A 19,514-nucleotide genomic window follows, 5' to 3' on the forward strand; every position below is an offset into this window, starting at 1 on the left:
AGTGTGATGCCCATTCACAAAAAAGGTGGGAAGGAGGATCCTGGTAATTACAGGCCAGTTAGCCTGACCTCAGTACCCAGTAAGGTGATGGAGCAGTTTATACTGAGCGTCATCACACAGCACTTACAGGATGGCCAGGGTGTCAGGGTGTCAAACACAACCTCCCAAACCCAGCCAGCAGGAGTTTAGGAGGTTGTGTTTGACCAACCCGATCTCCTTTTATAACCAAGTGACCCACCTGGAGGATGTGGGAAAGGCTGTGGGCGTTGTCAGTTTGGAGTTCAGCAAGGCCTTTGACACTGTCTCCCACAGCACGCTCCGGGAAAAGCTGGCAGCCCATGGCTTGGACAGGAGCACTCGGTGCTGGGTTAGGAACCGGCTGAATGGCCGGGCCCAGAGGGTGGTGGTGAACGGTGCTGCATCCAGCTGGGGCCAGCCACCAGTGGTGTCCCTCAGGGGTCTGTGCTGGGAACAGTTCTGTTCAATACCTTCATTGATGACATGGATGAGGGGATTGAGTCCTTCATTAGTAAATCTGTGGATGACACTAAGCTGGGATCGTGTGTTGATCTGTTGGAGGGTAGGAAGGCTCTGCAGAGAGACCTGGAATGGTTGGATGGGTGGGCAGAGTCCAATGGGATGAAGTTTAATAGGTCCAAGTGCCAAGTCCTGCATTTTGGCCACAATAACCCCCTGCAGTGTTATAGGCTGGGGACGGTGTGGGTGGGCAGTGCCCAGGCAGAAAGGGACCTGGGGATACTGAGTGACAACAGGCTGAACATGAGCCAGCAGTGAGCTCTGGTGGCCAGGAAGGCCAGTGGCATCCTGGCCTGTGTCAGGAACAGCGTGGCCAGCAGGAACAGGGAGGTCATTCTGCCCCTGCACTCGGCACTGGTGAGGCCACACCTTGAGCTCTGTGTCCAGTTCTGGCCCCTCAGTTGGGAAAGATGTTGAGATGCTCGAGCACATCCAGAGGGCAGCGAGGCTGGAGATGGGCTTGGAACACAATCCCTGTGAGGAATGACTGAGGGAGCTCAGTGAGGGGGGTGTTTAGCCTGAAGAAAAGGAGACTCAGGAGTGACCTTATCACTCTCCACAACTTCCTGAAAGGTGGCTGGGGTCAGCTGGGGGTTGGTCACTTTTTCCAGGCAGCAACTGACAGAACAAGAGGACACAGTCTTAAGCTGTGCCAAGGGAAATATTTGTGGGACATTAGGAAAAAGTTTTTTATGGGAAGAGTGATATGGTACTGGAATTGTCTGCCCAGGAAGGTGTGGAGTCACCATCCCTGGATGTGGCACATGGTTTAGTTGAGGTGGTGTTAGGGCATGGGCTGGACTCAATGATCTTGAAGGTCTCTTCCCATCTAGTGATTCGGTGACAGGGTTGGAGCAGGTTTGCATTTTTTGGCAGCCAAATAGCTAGAAGGGTGGCTAAGCCACAATACCAGAGTACTGTGTGTATACTGAAATCCCCAACAAAAACTGAAAACAGACTCAAACCCCTAAAGCAGGGGTGCTGTTGTGTGGCTAAAACCAAAGTGAAAACCCAGGCAGGTGCTGCAGCTGCACCTCTGAAGGGCACCAGTGGAGACTGGAGGCAGAGCTGCCCCCTCTCTGCCCAGGACTCCAGCCGAAGGCACCGTGCCTGCTCGTGGTTTTCCAAGCACACACTGACCACCCAGACTACTGAACAGCTGCAAAGAAACAGCCTTGACTCCTGTCACATTTACAGATTTCCAGTCATAACATTTCAATTTGGTTTTTTACTCAAATGTATGCTGATGGGAGGGGAAAACAGGCTTTCCACATCCCTTTAAGATAGAATTATCTTGTACACTGACAACAGCAAGGAATATTCAACCTTTGTCCAGTGCAGAAAAAAAAGCAAATACTGTGTGGCAACCACTATTCTGCTCAAACCTAGGACTATCACAAACTATCTCAAACAGCAACATTGTGGAGAAATCCACGCAAAGGAAATAACCAAATAACTGCATAGTTCCTTGCAAATATCCTTTGTTTCTGATCAATAATATCACTTTTAAACATTTTTCCCCCTCCAAAAGAGCAGTAGCCAAAACCAGAAAGCAAATTTCCCTGGGATGCTTAACAAACTTTATTGAACATCTGTGAATTTAGAAGATGTTATTTACAAAACTAGCATAGGATATTAGCATACAAATTGTTCAGGGTATGGTACACAGATATCCAAATCCAAGGCAGATCCTGATTTGTCTCTGTTGACTGCTGTGATGTATCATCACTGAGAAGCATTTCCCACTGCATGCTGGAGAAACAGTGCCTGACTGGAAAATCACATGGCACAACAAAAATTCAAGCAGGCTTCCCAAAAGTTCAGAGGAGTGCTGTTCACACTGAGTGAACGAGAAAAAAATTCTGTAAAATCATGAATTCTCTTCCTGCAGCAACTGCTTTTGCTACCATTAATTCTACAGCATCAATTTTGAACAAACCAAGATGGACGCTTCCTGGCTCTTTCAATGATCCGCTTGCCTTCATCTTTTTCTGTGGGTTTTTCTCCTTCATAAAGGACAACAGTCTCTACAGTTGGAGCATTAAATGGCCCTCCTTCTTTCTTTTTTATTTCCATCCGGATCAGTCGAGTTTCTTCTTTGACCTTTGCGTAACAATAGCCACAAAGGACGTGTTTCTGCTTCAAGTTTCCACATTCAGGACAAACATCTATGTTCCTCTAAAATGACAGAGGAAAACAGGAAAATTCATAATTTGAATAACAGAAAGAAAGAAACAGGGCAAAATAAAAATATACAAAATAAAAATGTTAAATTAGAGAAATTCACCTACCATTTCAAAATGTATTCCTCTACATAACTTTTCTGTAATGTGTTGCTATGTCAAATGCTTACAACTAAGAACAGCCTCTAAATTCAGTATTTAAGTCATTATGCTTAATTATGTTTGGAAGACTAAAGACCAATAGACTCAATTAGATGCATAGAAAATGTAGGCCTTTCCCATTTACATTATCTGTTCAGCCAAAATTCACATTTTGTGGGCTTGCACCTCAAGTGTTACTGTTTATTTAACCTCAGACTACTTCACATGGTGAATTACAAAGGAATTACAAAGGATTTATAAAGGATTTTAAAGATTACAGTATCTTTTAAGCTTATTGATTTACAACCAAACTCCAAAGAGCTTTTACAGTCAGTCCTTCCCTCTGCAATGATTCTCCAAATCAAGGGCTTTGCAGCTCACCTTTATTTCTATGAGCTTGTTGGGGTTCCTCCGCCTGCAGCGGTTCACCTCGATGGTGCGCCTGTGCTTGGGCGCCGCCATCCACACCACGCTCTCCGGCAGGCTGGGCGCCTCAGCATCACCGATCCCTTGTGGAACAAGGGCCGCACCTTGCACAGCGAGTGCTGGTCCTGCAGGAGAAAGGAAAAGAGGGGCGTGATTGTCCCACTCTGCCCTGTACTGGCGCAGCCTCCCCTTGAATACCGTGTGCAGTTTTGGGCACCACAATATCAGAAGCATATAAAAAGCTTCTGCAGAGCCGAGCATTCAAAGGAAGGCCACAAGGATGGTGAAGGGCCTGGAGGGGAAGCCACACAAGAAGCAGCTGAGGCTATTTCATCTGTCCAGCCTGGAGGAGATTGAGGGGAGACCTCATCACATTCTACAACCTCCTCATGAGGGGAAGGAGAGGGGCAGGCACTGATCTCTTCTCTGTGGTGGCAGGATTCAAGAGCATGGCATGAAGCTGAGTCAAGGGAGGTTTGGGTCCGCCATTAGGAAAAAGTTCTTCCCCCAGAGGCTGTCTGGGCACTGGAGCAGGCTCCCCAGGGAAGTGGTCACAGCTCCAAGCCTGACAGAGTTCAGGAAGCGTTTGGAAAACGCTCTCAGGGACACGGTGTGACTCTTGGGGATGTCCTGTGCAGGGCTGAGTTAGACTTGATGATCCTTGTGTGCCCCTTCCAGCTTAGCATAATCTGTGATTCTGTGAGAAAGAAATTCCTCACAGCCAAGCCCCATTTACGTGCGGTCGAGGAAACGACAAGGATGCTGCCGTCACCCCCGAAGCAAGGCCAGAGCGGCGCCCCTGCCCCGCTCCCTCACTGACCCCAGCGCCCTCCGCCCTTCAGAGAAAAACGAGTCCCTCAGCCCCGACATCGCCCTCTCACAAAATCACAGAATCGATGGACTTGGAAGGGACCTCTGAGATCATGTACTCCAAGCCCTTCCCAAAGCAGGTGACACAGGAACGCGTCCAGCTGGGCGGAGAAGAGCCCGGAACCTACCCCAGGGCGGGCTATGGCCCCCGAAGATTCCCGGCCAGAGGCCGCGCTCCAGCCGCCCCCAGCAGCGCTGCAGCAGAGCGCGAAGCCGCGGCAAGGGAGAGCGGACCAGGACCAGCACCGCCATAACCCCAGACGGCCCCGCCGAGCCCGCGGGGGAGGCGACCCTGTTCCTGAGCCTTCTGGGAAACCGAGTGCCCTCAGCCGGTCACGACAGTGCAGGGAGACAGGACCAAGACTCCAAGTCCCAGCACTGCTCTCGCTACCGGGAGGGCGGGGCGGTGTAGGGCGGAGGGAGGACTCAAACTCCCAGCATGCCTCATGGCGCGCCTCGCCGCCAACCGCATCCCAGCACGCTCGGGCAGAGGCCACCAGGCCGCCAATCAGCGCGCTCGGTGTGCCTTAGCGCTGGGAGCGGGAGCGGCGTCCGCGCCTGCGCCAAGGAGCCGGCGCGGGGAGCGCAGGGGCTGGTGCCAAAATGGCGGAGCGCGGCTACAGCTTCTCCCTCACCACCTTCAGGTGCCGGGGCAGGGACGGCTGTGGGCTCGTGGGCAGAGGTGGGCGGGCTGCCGGGCCAGCGGGAGAACGGCGCTCAGCCTGAGCGGAGCGGCGTGCTGGCGGCGGCGAGGCAGGACCGAGGGGGCGCTTTGCAGAGTCATCGGGCCTGCGAGCGCTGGGGGGCAGCGGGGGCTCCATCTGGACCGGAGTGCCGGGCGTGGGGAGAGCGGCGGGGTCAGGCGCCCGAGGGGACACGCAGCTCCCCAGAGCCCTCCTCAAGGGCGGCAGGGAGGCTCCTGGGATCTGTCGCTGGCCTCGGGGCCCGGTGCGGGCGCCGCTTGTGTCTCCGCGTTGCTGTGAGACAGAGCTGCTGTAAGGTCTGTCCGGACACTGGCGCTGCCTTACAGCGAGTGCTCGGCTTAGCAAACTCGGGGCACCACACACACAGTGTAGACTGGGGAATAACTGTGATTCTGAGCTAATTGGAAATGCCTGATGACAGCTGAGCTGTGGTGTCCTGAGAGCTTGCTTCAGATGTGGGAATGAGTGAAGCAGATGAGTTTTAAAATAGTTTGTGTTCCTTCTGCTACGCTTGGCAGTGGCTGCTCTCCTTGCACTTGGTGTTGTGCACAGCCTGAACGTGGAATGATGGCATGCACAGAGTGAATATGCTATGGAGTGGTGTCTGTTGGGGTATTGCTCTAATACCTAGACTGAAGATTAATTCAGAATAAAGGAGATTACCTTCCATTCATTTTTTTAAGCTATTAAGTTATTCAGACCTATGTTGCATATAGAAAAAAGAAAAACTGATCACAAGAACCTTTATGCTGCTCATGGGGAAGTGTCCCCTTAATCTCAGCAGAGAGTCACGCTGTGTAATTGCAAAAGGGATTGCTAAAGGCTTGGTGCAGTTGAGCAAATGAAGCAGTTTGTAACCTAAAATGATGAAACGAATGTTCTTCATGGATGGGAGCATGGATGCTTGTTCTGCTCAAGTAGATTGAATTCTTTATTAGCTTTCAGAAATGATTTCCTAAGGGAGTCACAAACCTTTTGTGTTTTACAGAAGCACTATGTGCTTGGAATGATCGTTCTGATTTTTTATAGTTTGTAGTGGAAAAGCCAGAATTACTACTTTGTCACCGTGTTTCCTCAGTGTCTACACTGATTGATTATTCCTTGCTTTGTTTTCTTCATCTAAGCACTGAGTTACATAATATCCTGTTTTACTTCTGCAACTATTAAAGCAGCAGGGTCTGAAATACAGCCTGGAGTAGAGAACAGATCCACCTGCAAAATCACTTGTCCAGTGAGTGCTGCCTCTGGTGTCCTTTCTACTGGGGATAGGGAATGGACCCCTCTCCTTCTGAATAAGCTACTTTGTAACTCATTTTGCTTGACACCTGCAGCTCCATTCTGATGATTCTGCCTCAGTTACCAGAATAGTGTGGATCATTGAAACACAATGTGGGAATACCTGGGGATAGAATGGGAGTTGTTGCTGTTTTGTGCCATTGACCTTGTGTGTTTGTCAGTCAAAAAGCAGAGCTGTGTTTTGCTGGTTCTTTTCAGCAGTGAACATCAGTGCCTTGAAAGCTTTTGGAAATCACACATACAATGTAATTTCAATAGAATGTCATGACACACCCTGCAGATTTTTCCCAATTAGTGGAAAACTTTATTTTGTATCTTCCTTTCTAGTCCTTCTGGGAAGCTTGTTCAGATTGAATATGCTTTGGCTGCAGTAGCTGCAGGAGCTCCATCAGTTGGGATTAAAGGTATGTCCTGAAAATACTGATGGAATTGGGATTTTGTCTATTTTTTTGGGCGGACTAAACTAGTTTGGATCATGTACTGGGTCTTTTGTATTGTATCATGTATTGGATCCTTCGTTGTCTTTCTTTCTGTTACATATTTTGTCACTCTTTCTGTGGACATTCACATGTTTTAATACGTTTTATGGTTCCTGGGGTTCTTTTTTTTGGGGTGATTTTGGAGACATTCAGCTGGTAGAAGTAGATGTTTGGTTTTTGAGTGTTCCTGTCCTTATATATAGAATTAACACACACAAAAAAAAGATAGCTAGATTGGTCAATTATTAATGTTATACAGCATCTTTAGAATGGGATTATGGGAGCTGCCTGGCTGTTTAAAAAAAGAAACAATGTGTTGGGTGTATTCATCGAAGTATCTCTCTTTAACCTGATTGTAAGCTTGAATGGCTTTTAAAAAGAGAAGAAGAAAAGTTTTTACAGTTTTATTAAGCTCATCCTGTGTTTTGACTGCTAATTTTAGTTTAATTTTTAAATGATTTTTTTTTTCTTTTCCAGCTGCAAATGGAGTGGTGTTGGCAACTGAGAAGAAGCAGAAATCCATTCTGTATGATGAAAGGAGCGTCCACAAAGTAGAACCAATTACCAAACATATAGGTTTAGTGTACAGTGGTATGGGTCCAGATTACAGGTACTAAAACATTCTGTTTGATCACCATTTAGATGCATATTCATACCAGTTTAAGTAATAGGTAGCAATTAGCTGTTTCTTTCTAAGTGTATGTCATAATACTATATGGCACTGTGAATGACATTCACTTGAATTTTTTCTGAATGTATTCATTAACTTGTCAAATAACTTTGTATCTAAAGAATAAAAGCAGTGTAATTCAACCTTGCTTTAAATATTTCAGCAACTGCTTGGTTGATAAAATAACTCAGCACGGTCTTGTGTTCTTACATTGATGTTATGCCAGATGTACAACTCCTGAATAGATATTTATTATTATGAGTTTTTCAGTTCTAGTTGGAATTTTTTTGACATAGTACTTTTGTCTTTGTTTTCAGAGTACTTGTGCACAGAGCTCGGAAGCTGGCCCAGCAGTATTACTTGGTTTATCATGAGCCCATTCCAACAGCTCAGCTCGTACAGAGAATTGCCTCTGTGATGCAGGAGTACACGCAGTCTGGGTACGTGCTGGGATTGCAGAGCTGCTTGGAAAGATTGTGGTGTTTAAATGGAATGAGTAACAGCTACCCACTGATTGGGGGTTTTGTGGAAGAGGCAGTTTTTCAGTGGAGAATGTGCACAGAAAGTGTGCCAGTAGGAGGAGCGCTGACTGGCAGTGGGCAAGAATGGGTCTCCATATCTTGCGCAAAAACATGTCAGCCAAGGCAGGACACTTCTGGTTTTATTCTCTTGGTTAAGTCATCCTCATTACAGCCCTGGTCTGGGGAGAAGATAAACACATCCAAAATAATGGGTCACCTTTGACTTTCACTGGATAATTCATTCTGTTTTGTTTGCCTGTAGTGGTGTTCGTCCCTTTGGTGTATCGCTGCTAATATGTGGCTGGAATGAGGGGCGGCCGTATTTATTTCAGTCGGATCCATCTGTAAGTATCTTACACTTGTAACTTCTGCTGCTCTGATAAAACATGTGAAACTTTGCATGTGCTCATTAAATACTTTCTGTGATGAGAATAATAATACAGAGCTAGAGTGAAAGATAACGTCAGAAGTCAAAATGGGTCATTTCAGTAGGTGCTTGGAGCAAGCCTGCATCATTCTGTGCTTCCATGTTCCTGTACTGCTTTGAGGGATGGCAGCTGTTTCTCAGGGAGGTCATCCCTTTTCATACCTTCTCACCTAGTTGATAGTGCCAGCAAAAATTGTGTTCTGTAACAGCTACTAGGAAAAAATAAATTGACTCTTTATACTGTTCCAAACTGGATGGAATTTAAGCCAAAACCTGTAGCACTCTGAGATGTAATGCACATGCTGTGGTATTTAATGACAGTGGTCAATTTAAATGAGTTTATTTGCTGAGTTTGCAGTGCACTTCAGAAAAACTACCCTTTGATGCATGTATGAGGTGCAGTGCTTCAGATGAAAAAAATGAAAACACTTTCTCAAAGGCAAATGAACTATTTCTGCATCCCAAATCCAAACTATGCTAATGACTTACTAAATACATCTTTCAAAGTAGCGAGAGGATGAAAATAGGTGGGGTGCAATACACATCTTGTACAGTTTCACAGCATATGTTCCCATATAAAATTAATCTCAGTATGATCCAAATTCTCTCCTGTAGTCTCAGAACACTCAGTGTTTTGCTGCTGTACTTTTTTACCAAGTAACTGAATACACAGTCTTTCACTAAGTTACACAGAACAATTCAATCAATAGATTATTGCTTTTACAGGGAGCTTATTTTGCCTGGAAAGCAACAGCAATGGGAAAAAACTACGTCAATGGGAAAACATTTCTTGAGAAAAGGTAATGTATTTGATACTTCTCTGAAAAGATACTGTGTTTTGTTCAGGTTCCATATAAAACAGCCAGATTTAAAAAATGTACACTTTTTAAATTGTAAGAACAAAGTTTTAAAATACTTTAGGTGTGGTGCTTCCAGTATACTTGTTTACAAGTGCGCAGGAAGTTTGATTTATTTAAACTCCAACTTTTGTGTTTATGTAGAGTTACTTGAGTGCAGTAGACATTATATTCAGCATATTTGCAACAATGTTTTATACAGTGTCAGTAGGGAAAGTAGGGATTTTCTTAAAAAAAATTATAACTGACTATTAATGCCCCTATGCTTACAAATAATACTTGTATCAGAAACAGATTTTAGTAGTTTTGGGGATTTTAGAGACTCCAGGATTATTAAAATTTGTTAAGGTTTTTGTCCTATGCTGAAATAAATGAATGTCTGTTTACAGATACAATGAAGATTTGGAGCTTGAAGATGCCATTCATACAGCTATCTTAACACTAAAGGTGAGCAAAGCATTTAAGAAAGAAGTTTCTTATATCTTCACTGACATGTTTCACTGAACTGTACTTTTTTTAACAGGAGAGCTTTGAAGGGCAAATGACAGAAGACAACATTGAAGTTGGCATCTGTAATGAAGCTGGTTTTAGGAGGCTCACTCCAACTGAGGTTAAGGACTACTTGGCTGCAATAGCCTAGTAGAAACCCGAGCTAGACTGTGGTTCACACAAAGGTCTTTTTAATTTTGGCTACTTAAATGTTTTTCTTTGCAGTTTTTGCATACTTATTTCTACATGGTTTGTCTGAGAGATTTTTTAAACATCATGGATGCAAATACAACGGTCCTTGATATTGTAATACATGGAATCTTGTTAAAGATAATTCTTTCCCTTGATACACAAAATACTGTACAAAATGTAAAGTTATAGTGACAGCTTGAAAAAGGCTAAAGAATAAAATCAGAGGCCATTGTTTTGGGGGAAGGTGTCTGTGTGTCTTTTCAATCCTAGCCTGTTTACCTACATAAAACTTAGATTTCAGTATCCTTATTGCTGAGGAAACAGTTTTTTATATACAGCCATGGTGAACTTATGTTCAGCCTTCTTTTAAAAAATTTAAATATTGAGTGATAGGATAATTTTTTCAGTTAGGAATATTGTTTAAATGTTAATTAACCTCCAGAAATAGTTTTATGGGATGCACAAGATCATGTACTTTGACAAAGGGGCAGGAAAGGCTTCCATTTCAGGTGTGTACTGTGATCTGATTGAGCCACTCTGCTTTTGACCATCCTGGTCTTTGTGTCCTAAGAACTTGTTTTACTTGAGTTATTTTCTTGGCCCTTGAAATTGCACCTTTACAGCCTTGAAATATTGTTAGGAAAAGTAGAAACAGTAACTCTTACTGAAAACTAAATGCATTTATCACTATCAATAAAAATCAATGGGATTTACAAAACAGAATGAGAGTATGTAATGTAATTACTTTATCCCTTGAATTGTGCTAAAGTGTTTTCCAACTTGCAAGATAATTCTAAAGATGTAATGAAGGGAGCATTTAATTTGTGCACCATAACTTTTACAGATATTGTGTGGCTATATCAATACATTTGTTACATGTGTAGAGTCATTCATTCAAGTGATAAAAACCTACATTTACCACAAAAGAAATTGGATAAATATGCAGGCTTTTTTTCCAGCAGAAATAATCTGGTATGCAGCTATTTAAGTGACTGTTTTCAGATTTTGTATTTTGAAAGCAATCTGATTGTTAAAACATTGATAATGAACTCGGAGCAGCAGCTCAATCAGTCTGCTTGTATGTAAGGCTAAGGATGTAGGGGAGCAGTCAGGCAGGTCCCACATCAGCCAGCCTTAACTAACAAAGAAAATACAGAATATGAGTAGAAAATAGTGTATAAGCTGATTGACCTGTGCTTTCCCATGTCTGTCTTCTGATGGGTTTTGTTATCATCAGGTGAGTAAGAATTTCTGAAGCATGCCAGAAATGAATTTTTATTTCCTAAATAAAAGCTCTGTCCAAATGGTTCATTAAGAGTTCTGCCAGATCACTTTTTGAGTACTCTACTCTGAAACCAGGCTGTACTCTGATTTTTATTCTAGAGAAAATAAAACAACTCAGATCTGAAACTGAAAGCTTTATATTGCTGCATCTTTGATGTAGAATATTTATGCACACTTAGTTTTTTAATGCTGTATAAATATTCAAGAGTTTTCTACATGCAAAAATGTATGTAGATACTTCAGAAATTGACTGCAGTGGTTTAGTTGTCTCTGCTAATAGAAACAGTTGATGAGCAAAGAACACCCTATGAAGGGTAGTTGAAATCCAAACAAGTTTCAAACCATGGTAAATACTCCTTGTTTTGTGTTAAAGGATATGAGTAGGTCTCTGGTCTATTGCCAGTGGTTTTCACTTGGATAAGCCAAGCTGGTGACTGTTTTTACACCATTAAGAACTGAGTCTCAAAACTCCCTGGTAATACTTAAACCCTGCAGTGAATCAGAGTCCATGGCACTTGGTGCAGTTGTGAAAGAATATGCATACTATTTTGAATTCAGGCTTTATTTAGAGAATTAGATAATTTCCTTAGTGCTAGTCAGATAGACCTTAATACTACGCTGCTCTGATGGAGAAAGTGGTGTGGTTTTAAGTGCAGGGTTCTTTTTTTAACTGCATGTCTAGAATAGTAGCTAAATTTTATCTGCTATTTGAAGGGAAATCTTTAAACTGCAGAGAACTAAGTAACATTTTTCCATTTAAAATCAAAGGAAATAGTGTTTTTAACTTGAAGATGGATTTCTTAAATAAAATAATTTCAGAAGCAAGCCATACTACTGCAGTGGACTGCCAGATTATATGGTGATTGTGGTAATTTTTAAGAAGTGCACCCTTTAGTTACATGAGATTAGCTTTTTTTAAAATATTTTGTAGAAAATGCATAAAGGGGTCAAGGTGCAATAAGACAGACAAACATTGTTCCTTTGTGAGAAATGATAAATTACAGGCTTAATTACTTCAGCTTACTATGAATTATAACTTTTGTGTCATTTCACATGTTCCTACTAATGCAGTCATCTGAAAGAAGGAGACACTTGTCACTTGCAGCATGTAATGTTGATTTGCATATTCTGGAAGAGGAACTGCTCCAAGGTTCTCAGAATAGTGTGACACCTATGAGAACTGGGCTTTACTTAATGAAATAAAGCCCAAAAGTGGGATTGGGATCTGAGAACTGCAACTTCAGTTAATGAAGTTAGACATTAGAATGACATCTGGTCCAACCTCCCTTCTCAGGCAGGATCATCTTAGAGCAGAAGGCACAGGATTGTGTCTAGATGGTTCCTGAATAGCTCCAGTGAGGCAGACTCCACCACTTCTCCAGGCAGCCTGTTCCAGTGTGCCATCACCACCGTAAAGGACATACAGGTGCAGTAAGCCCCTTACAACTTGCTTTGGCTAGCTGTTGCTTTCCAGATCTTGTGAAATCATTCAGACAAGTAGAGATCATCTCTCCCTGCAAGAACTGGCACTGAGAAGCCAAGTCTCTCCCAGGCTGTAAGGGAGTATTGCTGCATGGAGAGGAGTGGGACCACAGCTCTGTCTGCTGCATGGAGGCAGGCAGCAACCTGGGGCAATATTGGGGACACTTCTCACATATTAATGGAATGGTTTAGTACAGCTCATTTTTGTTTTCCAAATGTAAGGGACCCAATGTGCACAGATCCAACATGCATGAAGCCAGGGCTGTTGCTTCTCCTAGTGAAGTTGAAGTCCAAGGCTAACTTGTCTCTGGCCCGTCTGTTCCCATTACTCCGTGCTATTGCAGCCCCACATTGAATATTGTGTGCTGTTCCAGGCATCACACTATAAGAAAGATACAAAGCTACTAAAGAGCATCTAAAGAGGGGCAACATATGGTGAAGGGCCTTGAGGGGAAGCTGTAGGAGGAGCAGCTGAGGTCACTTGTTCTGTTCAACCTGGAGGACACTGAGGGGAGACCTCATTGCAATTGTAACTTTTTCATGAGGGGAAGAGGGGCAGACACTGACCTCTTCTCTGTGGTGACCAGGGGACAGGGTCAAGGGACTGGCCTAGAGCTGTGTCATGGGAGATTTAGGTTAGACATTAGAAAAAAGTTCTTCACACAGAGGGTGGCTGGGCAGTGGAACAGACTCCCCAACGCCATGCCTGACACAGTTCAAGTGAATTTTAGACTATACTCTCAGGCGCACGGTGTGACGCTTGTGGCTGTCCTGGGCAGGACCAGGAGTTGGACGCAACGATCCTCGTGAGTTCCTTCCAACCAAGAATATTCTGAGATTGCGTCTGACCTGATGTAATGCATTTCGCCCTGGAAGGGTTTCCGCGATAAGCCGCGGGCACGGCGGGCAGCAGCGCCAGGCCGGGCGGGCTGGCTGGGGCCGTCGGAGCGAGGCGGGTGGTGCGGCTGTCCCCGCCCGGCGGCCCCGGGGGAGGTGCCGGGCTGGGCCGCGCCACGCCACGCCAGCCCGGGCCGAGGGCTGTGGCCGCCGGGCTGTGAGTACGGGCTGCGGGGGCTGGCGAAAAGCGGCGGCCCCAGGGAACGGAGCGGGGCCGGGAGCCCCCGGAGAGGCGAGGCGGGCCCAAGCACATCGCGTCCCGGCAGTGACCGGGGGACGGGGGGAAGAACAGGAGCGACAGGGGCCGCGTCCGCACCCGCCCGCTCCGCCGGAGCCGGCGTGTGGGCGGAGGGCGAGGCTGGGGGCGGCCGGGGGGCCGAGCCGGGCTGGGGCGAGCGCTGAGGGCGCCGTGCCCTCACCCGAGATGGCGGCGCGGCCTCCCCGGCGCGGCGGACACGTGATGGCGGAGCGGAGGGAGAGGAGGAGCGGGCCGGGAAGGGCCGGGCCGCGGGCGGGAGGGGCGGCCGGGGCCCCGATCCCCGCCCAGGGGAGATCGGGCCCTGGGGCGAAGGCAAGGAGGGCAAGGGGCGGTGTGTGACCTTGTGGTTGATAGTGGCGCTACCGCCCAGTAGTTGTGCTGAAAAAGTAGTTGCGTCTGTGGTTTTAGGGTCACTGCAGCCCTTGATTTATGTTCTGTGTTGAAGAGTGTGTGTGTCTGTGTCTGTGGGTGTGTGTGTGTAGGAGTTGTAGCTGCTGTGGGGAGAGGTGACCAGTTACTAATCATGAGGTTTTACTCATTGCATCACATTCAAGGATAAGCTTGTGGCAGTGGCAAAGACTTTGAGGGGGAAAGGCTGATTTTTCTGGCCTCCTGGGACTGTGAAGAGCGTTAGTACGTCACCTTGGAAGGCATCAGGAATCTTGGCCATGAAGAAGCAGGTGGAGATATTGCTGATGCTGGATGGGGACCAGGCCAGTAGCAGTTAATGCTGGCCATGTTTCCACTTGGCCATAGGGCCAGGGAAGCCCACTGTTTGAAGGCAGGCCACTGTTTGAAGGCAGGCCACTGAGTTGTCTTGGTAGAGCCTGTTGTAGGACCTGGCTGTGTCTTGTTGCCCTTTTTCAGTTGGAGTTTCATTTATCTTGTCCTTTAATACCAGTTTACTTCAACATGCGAGTTAGGTAAGAATTATAGGAAGAATTACAGTGTTTATACTTGTAGCCAGGAGTCAAAATTTATTTATTTTACTATTCATAGTGGTTACTGTCTTAAATATGCTATTGTTTGGTGTAGTTTGAATGCTACATTTTCAAAAACAGCACATATTCAGTAAAAGAATTCCAATCATACTTTCCTTAAGGAAGGCCTGCTAAAGTAATATAGATGTGAAAAAAATAGATTTATCAGATGCAACCCGGTAAATCTCATAGTAGAATTAGAAAACATAGCAATTTTAGCATAGAGGTTCTCCTGATAGTAAAACTATGAATCATAGTCTGTCATGAGGCTGTGTAATAGAAACATATGATGGTTTGGGTTGGAAGGGACATTGAGGATCATCTAGATGCAAGTCCCCTGCTGTGTGCTGGGACACCTTTTACTGTGGTGCCTTTTACTGGACCAGGTTGCTCCAAGCCCCCTCCAACCTGACCGTGACCTTTACCACTTCAGAGGTGAGGCATCCACAACTTCTCTGGGCAACCTGTCCCAGTGCTTCACCACCCTCTGAGGGGTTCATGCACTGAGCTGAACAGTGCAGGTTCAAAGCTGGGTCTGTGTAAGCATGTTGGGTAGCTTTAATTTTAATGGTAAGTGTGATGAGAGAGAGAGACAAGATTTGCTTATGGCATTAGCTGTATTTCTGATTTTGCTCTGGATGGCAGCTTTTGCAAATGAGCTGTGAGGGTTAACATCCCTCTAAGTGACTGGCTGAGTGAAGGTCTCTTACATGGCAGGTGGGGGGAAACCACAAGCTTCCAAGGTCTGTGTGTAGATTTGAGTGCTACCCTGCTGAGAACTGGTGTCTTCTGAGGCTGTAGGTTGGATTTTTGAAGGTGAAGGAAAGGAATTGAACTCATCACTGGGACTTTGTGTTGAAGATCCAGTCCTTGTGCTTTACAATAGCTGTTGCACTTAAGTCTACTGCAAGGCTGCAATGTATACTGTTAGAAAGAACTCTTTAGACTGTTTTTGTTCTTGGCCATGCAATAACAATCTTCTCCTTTGTTCTCACTTGACAGGAATAATGTTTGCAACATGTCTGTGCAGTCGCTGCTTTGTGAAAGAATTGCTGTTGCCAAAGACTTGATTAAGAGAGCGGAAGCCCTTTCCAAGTCCCAGAAAAGGAGAATAGAAGGTGGGGCAAAGCTATGTAGCAAACTGAAGGCTGAGCTAAATTTCTTACACAAGGTGGAGGCAGGGAAAGTGGCCATTAAAGAATCCCATCTGCAGAGTACAAACCTTACCCACCTCCAAGCCATTATTCAGTCAGCAGAGAACCTGGAGGATGTTGTCAGTGTCCTCCACGTCTTTGCTTACGAGGACAGGTTTGGAGACAAGCAGACACTGGTGGTAGATGTCGTTGCAAACGGAGGTCACACGTGGGTGAAGGCCATCGGTCGCAAAGCTGAGGCCCTGCATAACATCTGGCTGGGAAGGGGCCAGTATGGTGACAAAAGTGTCATTGAGCAGGCAGAGGACTTCCTGCAAGCAAGCCGTCAGCAGCCCGTGGAGTACAGCAATCCCCACATCATCTTTGCATTCTACAACAGCGTGTCCAGTCCTATGGCAGAGAGGCTCAAGGAGATGGGGATATCTGTGAGAGGAGATGTTGTTGCTGTGAACTCACTGGTGGAACCATCTGCAGAAAACGAGCACCTTGACACCAGTGAATCAGATGAAGAAGGCTCTGAACTCCTGCAGGTGACCAGGGTAGACCGGGAGAATTTAGTGGCCAGCATTGCTTTCCCTACCCAGATCAAAGTAAACGTCTGCAATAGAGTTAATTTGGACATCACTACCTTAATAACCTACGTCTCTGCGCTGAGCTATGGTGGCTGCTACTTTGTCTTCAAGGAAAAAGTGCTGACAGAACAAGCAGCCCAAGAAAGAAGGGAGAGAGTCCTGCCTCAGCTGAAGGAGTTCATGGAAGGAAAAGAGCTCTTTGCCTGTGAATCTGCTGTCAGAGATTTCCAGTCCATCTTGGAAACGCTGGGAGGACCTGGAGAGAAAGAGCGAGCTGCATTGCTTGTTAAAAGAATTAACGTGGTGCCAGATCAGCCCTCGGAACGTGCCTTAGGACTCGTGGCTAGTTCAAAAATCAACAGCCGCTCTTTAGCCATTTTTGGGACAGGAGACACTTTGAAAGCCATCACCATGACTGCAAATAGTGGGTTTGTGAGGGCAGCAGCAAATCAAGGAGTCAGGTTTAGTGTTTTTGTCCATCAGCCACGAGCATTGACAGAAAGCAAAGAATCTTTAGCCACACCTCTACCAAAGTGCTGCCCATCTGATAACGGAGTGTAACTCATTAAATGAGTTAGCAATGGAAAATACTGCAGCTGCTGCAGTGGAGGCATTTGGAGAAACAGAAGAGTCATAGCAATACAGTTTTGGGTGTGTGTCAATGGTGACAGCAGCTAGCAGTGGAAGAGCTCCTCAAGGGATTTGTAATATCTTTACTACTTCCTTGAGGTTATTTTTTGTCCAGCTGACCATTAATTTATTCACTAAAGTAATAACAAGTCAATGAAAATTTTTAACTGGCTTACAGTGCATTAATTGTATCCATCCCCATTAAAAAGTTCAGTTAAAGCACAGTTACTGAGGTCTCCTTGTTATTTTTGTCCTCCTCAGAGAGGTAAAATTTGTCATCTTAGATGAACTTTGGGCTTGACTTCCATGGAACTTAAATCTTTCTTTCCCCTATTCCATCCAACGTTGGTTTTGGTTGGTTCGGGGGGACCTTGTGCAGAGCCTTACGCCTTTTTGGGAGTGTGGTGTTTCGTGAAGATGTGACTAGTAGCCATGAATAGAAACCAACTTAAGCCTTCCTTGTCTTACTGAAAACAGCCTCTATGTGTGTACCAGGGTTAGGCTGAATTAGGCAACAGCTTTAAAATTCCTGGAAAAATCAGTTGGAGTTGATTTGCAGTAATATGTTGTTGCTCTTGGGCTAAACTGGACAGCCAGTGGTAGCAGACCAAGGAGGCACATCCACTTCACTCTTCTCTTAGCCTTTGTCCAGCAAAGTCTTGCTGGTTGTAAAGCCCAGCTTAAAGCTTCAGATAGCAGAATCCTAGACTGAGCCAGGACCCGGGTAGTTTTTGATATTAGCATGCTCTTTGCTGAGGACTCATGGTGATCTTGAATCTGGCTTTGTTGCATCTGAATTACAAAGCCTCAGTGAGGTCCTTCAGTGTTGGAGTGATGGAGGAGATTTGCAGGGCATGTTCTTAAATCCTAGTTTGCTCTGTAGTAGAGAGAAGCCTTTTCGCTGGTGCTGTAATTGCTCTTTTTATGCCAAGTGTAGAATAAACAACTATTTCTTCTGCTGTATTTTTTTTTCTTTGCCCAGAGAGATTTGCAGTTATAGGGGTCTTTATCATGTTGGGTTTTTTTTCTGAATGCTGTAATGACAGCACTTGCTGTTTGGTATTAATTTTCATCAGTTTCCTAGTGGAAATCTTGAGATGTCAGAGTGAAGCTCTGAGCCCTAAACTATACATTTTTATCAGGTCAGTGAAAGAGATACCCGCTGAATATTTTATAGGCTGTTGTTCAACACAATTGCATTGTTATGCAGCTCAACAGTTCAGGCCAAGAACATTCTCTTGCCACTCCACTCTAAATTTCTTCCTACAGTACAATGTATCTGCAGTGCTGCTTTTAGCTGTAGGCTCAAACCATTTCTTTCTGGTTGCTAGCAGTGATGCAAAGATACTGGACGGCCAGCAAGACCACTCTGTGTGCCTTGTTCAGCTGAGCTCCCAAGGGGCAGAAGTGTACTTCTTGTTGGTGGGATTCTTGGTCTGCTTTTACTATGCCTGTAGAGTAAAATGTTAGGAGTGGTCACCAGTGGTCACATGCTGCATAGTTTTACCTGAAGTTTTACCTGAAGCAATGTGGATGGCAGTCTGCTCTCTGTGCTCTCCATTTTCTGTGCATCCCTGAAGTAGTTAATGAAGTTTAAGATGGGTGGAACTGGATTTTGGGTTTTGCTGCTTTAGCATCCGTAACACAATGTAATGAAACCTCATGGCAGGATTCATCCCCCACTGTATCCATTAATTTTCTTGAAAGGTCTTCTGAAGGGAGACGAGGACCAACCCAATGAAACAATAATATGTTGGCTGTGCTGCACAAATGCAAGTTTGCCTTAGTAGTTAGCAGTGCAAGCTTCACCATGCGGGAGCTTCGAGAGGTAGTAATCTATTATGATGTGATGCATTTACCAGACACAACCAGAGATGTCTGTGAAGTGCTATAAACAGCTGGAAGAAAAGTACCTTTCATTTCTGCCATGTGAGCTCTTAGTCTGGACACCCGTGTGATGTCTTTTCTCTGCAGTAAGGGTGGGAATAGGGCTTGGGGAGGCCATCTGTCTAAGAGAAAAAGAACTGTGTGTTTCAAGACTGTGTTTGTCTTGCATCATGTGTTCTGAAAAAGGGTACAGGAAACCTCCTAGTTAATAATTTATGAACAAATAACATGGGAGGGAGGGGTTCTTTTTGTCTGCAGCTCAGCGCTGTAAAAGTTGAGGTTCCAAAAGACAGCTTACTATTTCATCGATTCACAAAATGTTAAGGGGTTGGAATGGACCTTAAAGATCATCTAGAGCCAACCCTGCCTGCCAGGGGCAGGGACACTTCCCACTAGAGCACATTGCTCAAGGCCTTATCCAACCTGCCCTTAAACACTGCCAGGGATGGGGCATCCACAGCCTCCCTGGGCAGTCTGTTCCAGTGTCTCTGCAAAAAAATCCTTCCTAATATTTAACCTAAATTTTCCCTCTTTCAACGTGTACCCATTATTCTTTTTCCTGTCATTGCAGTTCCTG

The 19,514-nt window shown here is 45.3% G+C and overlaps 3 protein-coding genes across 8 annotated transcripts; 2 read left to right on the plus strand and 1 right to left on the minus strand.

Moving 5' to 3' along the window:
- Nucleotides 1-2,094: 2,094 nt before the first annotated feature.
- Nucleotides 2,095-4,660, minus strand: MRPL32 (mitochondrial ribosomal protein L32). Its single transcript, XM_064705017.1, has 3 exons — nt 4,286-4,660; nt 3,243-3,412; nt 2,095-2,715 (listed from the first exon to the last, which is right to left on the minus strand). Exons 1-3 carry the CDS (start codon nt 4,407-4,409, stop codon nt 2,461-2,463), a joined length of 549 nt encoding a protein of 182 aa, XP_064561087.1. The 5' UTR covers nt 4,410-4,660; the 3' UTR covers nt 2,095-2,460.
- PSMA2 (proteasome 20S subunit alpha 2) lies at nt 4,594-10,035 on the plus strand. Its single transcript, XM_064705016.1, has 8 exons — nt 4,594-4,801; nt 6,485-6,561; nt 7,114-7,246; nt 7,624-7,746; nt 8,090-8,171; nt 8,981-9,054; nt 9,501-9,558; nt 9,635-10,035. The coding sequence occupies exons 1-8, from the start codon at nt 4,761-4,763 to the stop codon at nt 9,749-9,751; spliced, it is 705 nt and encodes a 234-aa protein (XP_064561086.1). The 5' UTR covers nt 4,594-4,760; the 3' UTR covers nt 9,752-10,035.
- Nucleotides 10,036-13,284: 3,249 nt separating this feature from the next.
- C2H7orf25 (chromosome 2 C7orf25 homolog) lies at nt 13,285-17,274 on the plus strand. Of its 6 annotated transcripts, none has more exons than XM_064705021.1 (2): nt 13,285-13,364; nt 15,697-17,274. In XM_064705021.1, exon 2 carries the CDS (start codon nt 15,713-15,715, stop codon nt 16,979-16,981), a length of 1,269 nt encoding a protein of 422 aa, XP_064561091.1. In that variant the 5' UTR covers nt 13,285-13,364; nt 15,697-15,712; the 3' UTR covers nt 16,982-17,274. The 6 variants fall into 6 exon arrangements, with proteins under 6 accessions (XP_064561091.1, XP_064561092.1, XP_064561093.1 ...); XM_064705022.1 differs by having other exon boundaries at nt 13,288-13,412; XM_064705023.1 differs by lacking the exon at nt 13,285-13,364 and adding an exon at nt 13,469-13,612.
- The last annotated feature ends 2,240 nt before the right edge of the window (nt 17,275-19,514 follow it).

The sequence above is a fragment of the Zonotrichia leucophrys genome, chromosome 2 (genome assembly GCF_028769735.1).
Source record: "Zonotrichia leucophrys gambelii isolate GWCS_2022_RI chromosome 2, RI_Zleu_2.0, whole genome shotgun sequence".
Taxonomy (NCBI): domain Eukaryota; kingdom Metazoa; phylum Chordata; class Aves; order Passeriformes; family Passerellidae; genus Zonotrichia; species Zonotrichia leucophrys.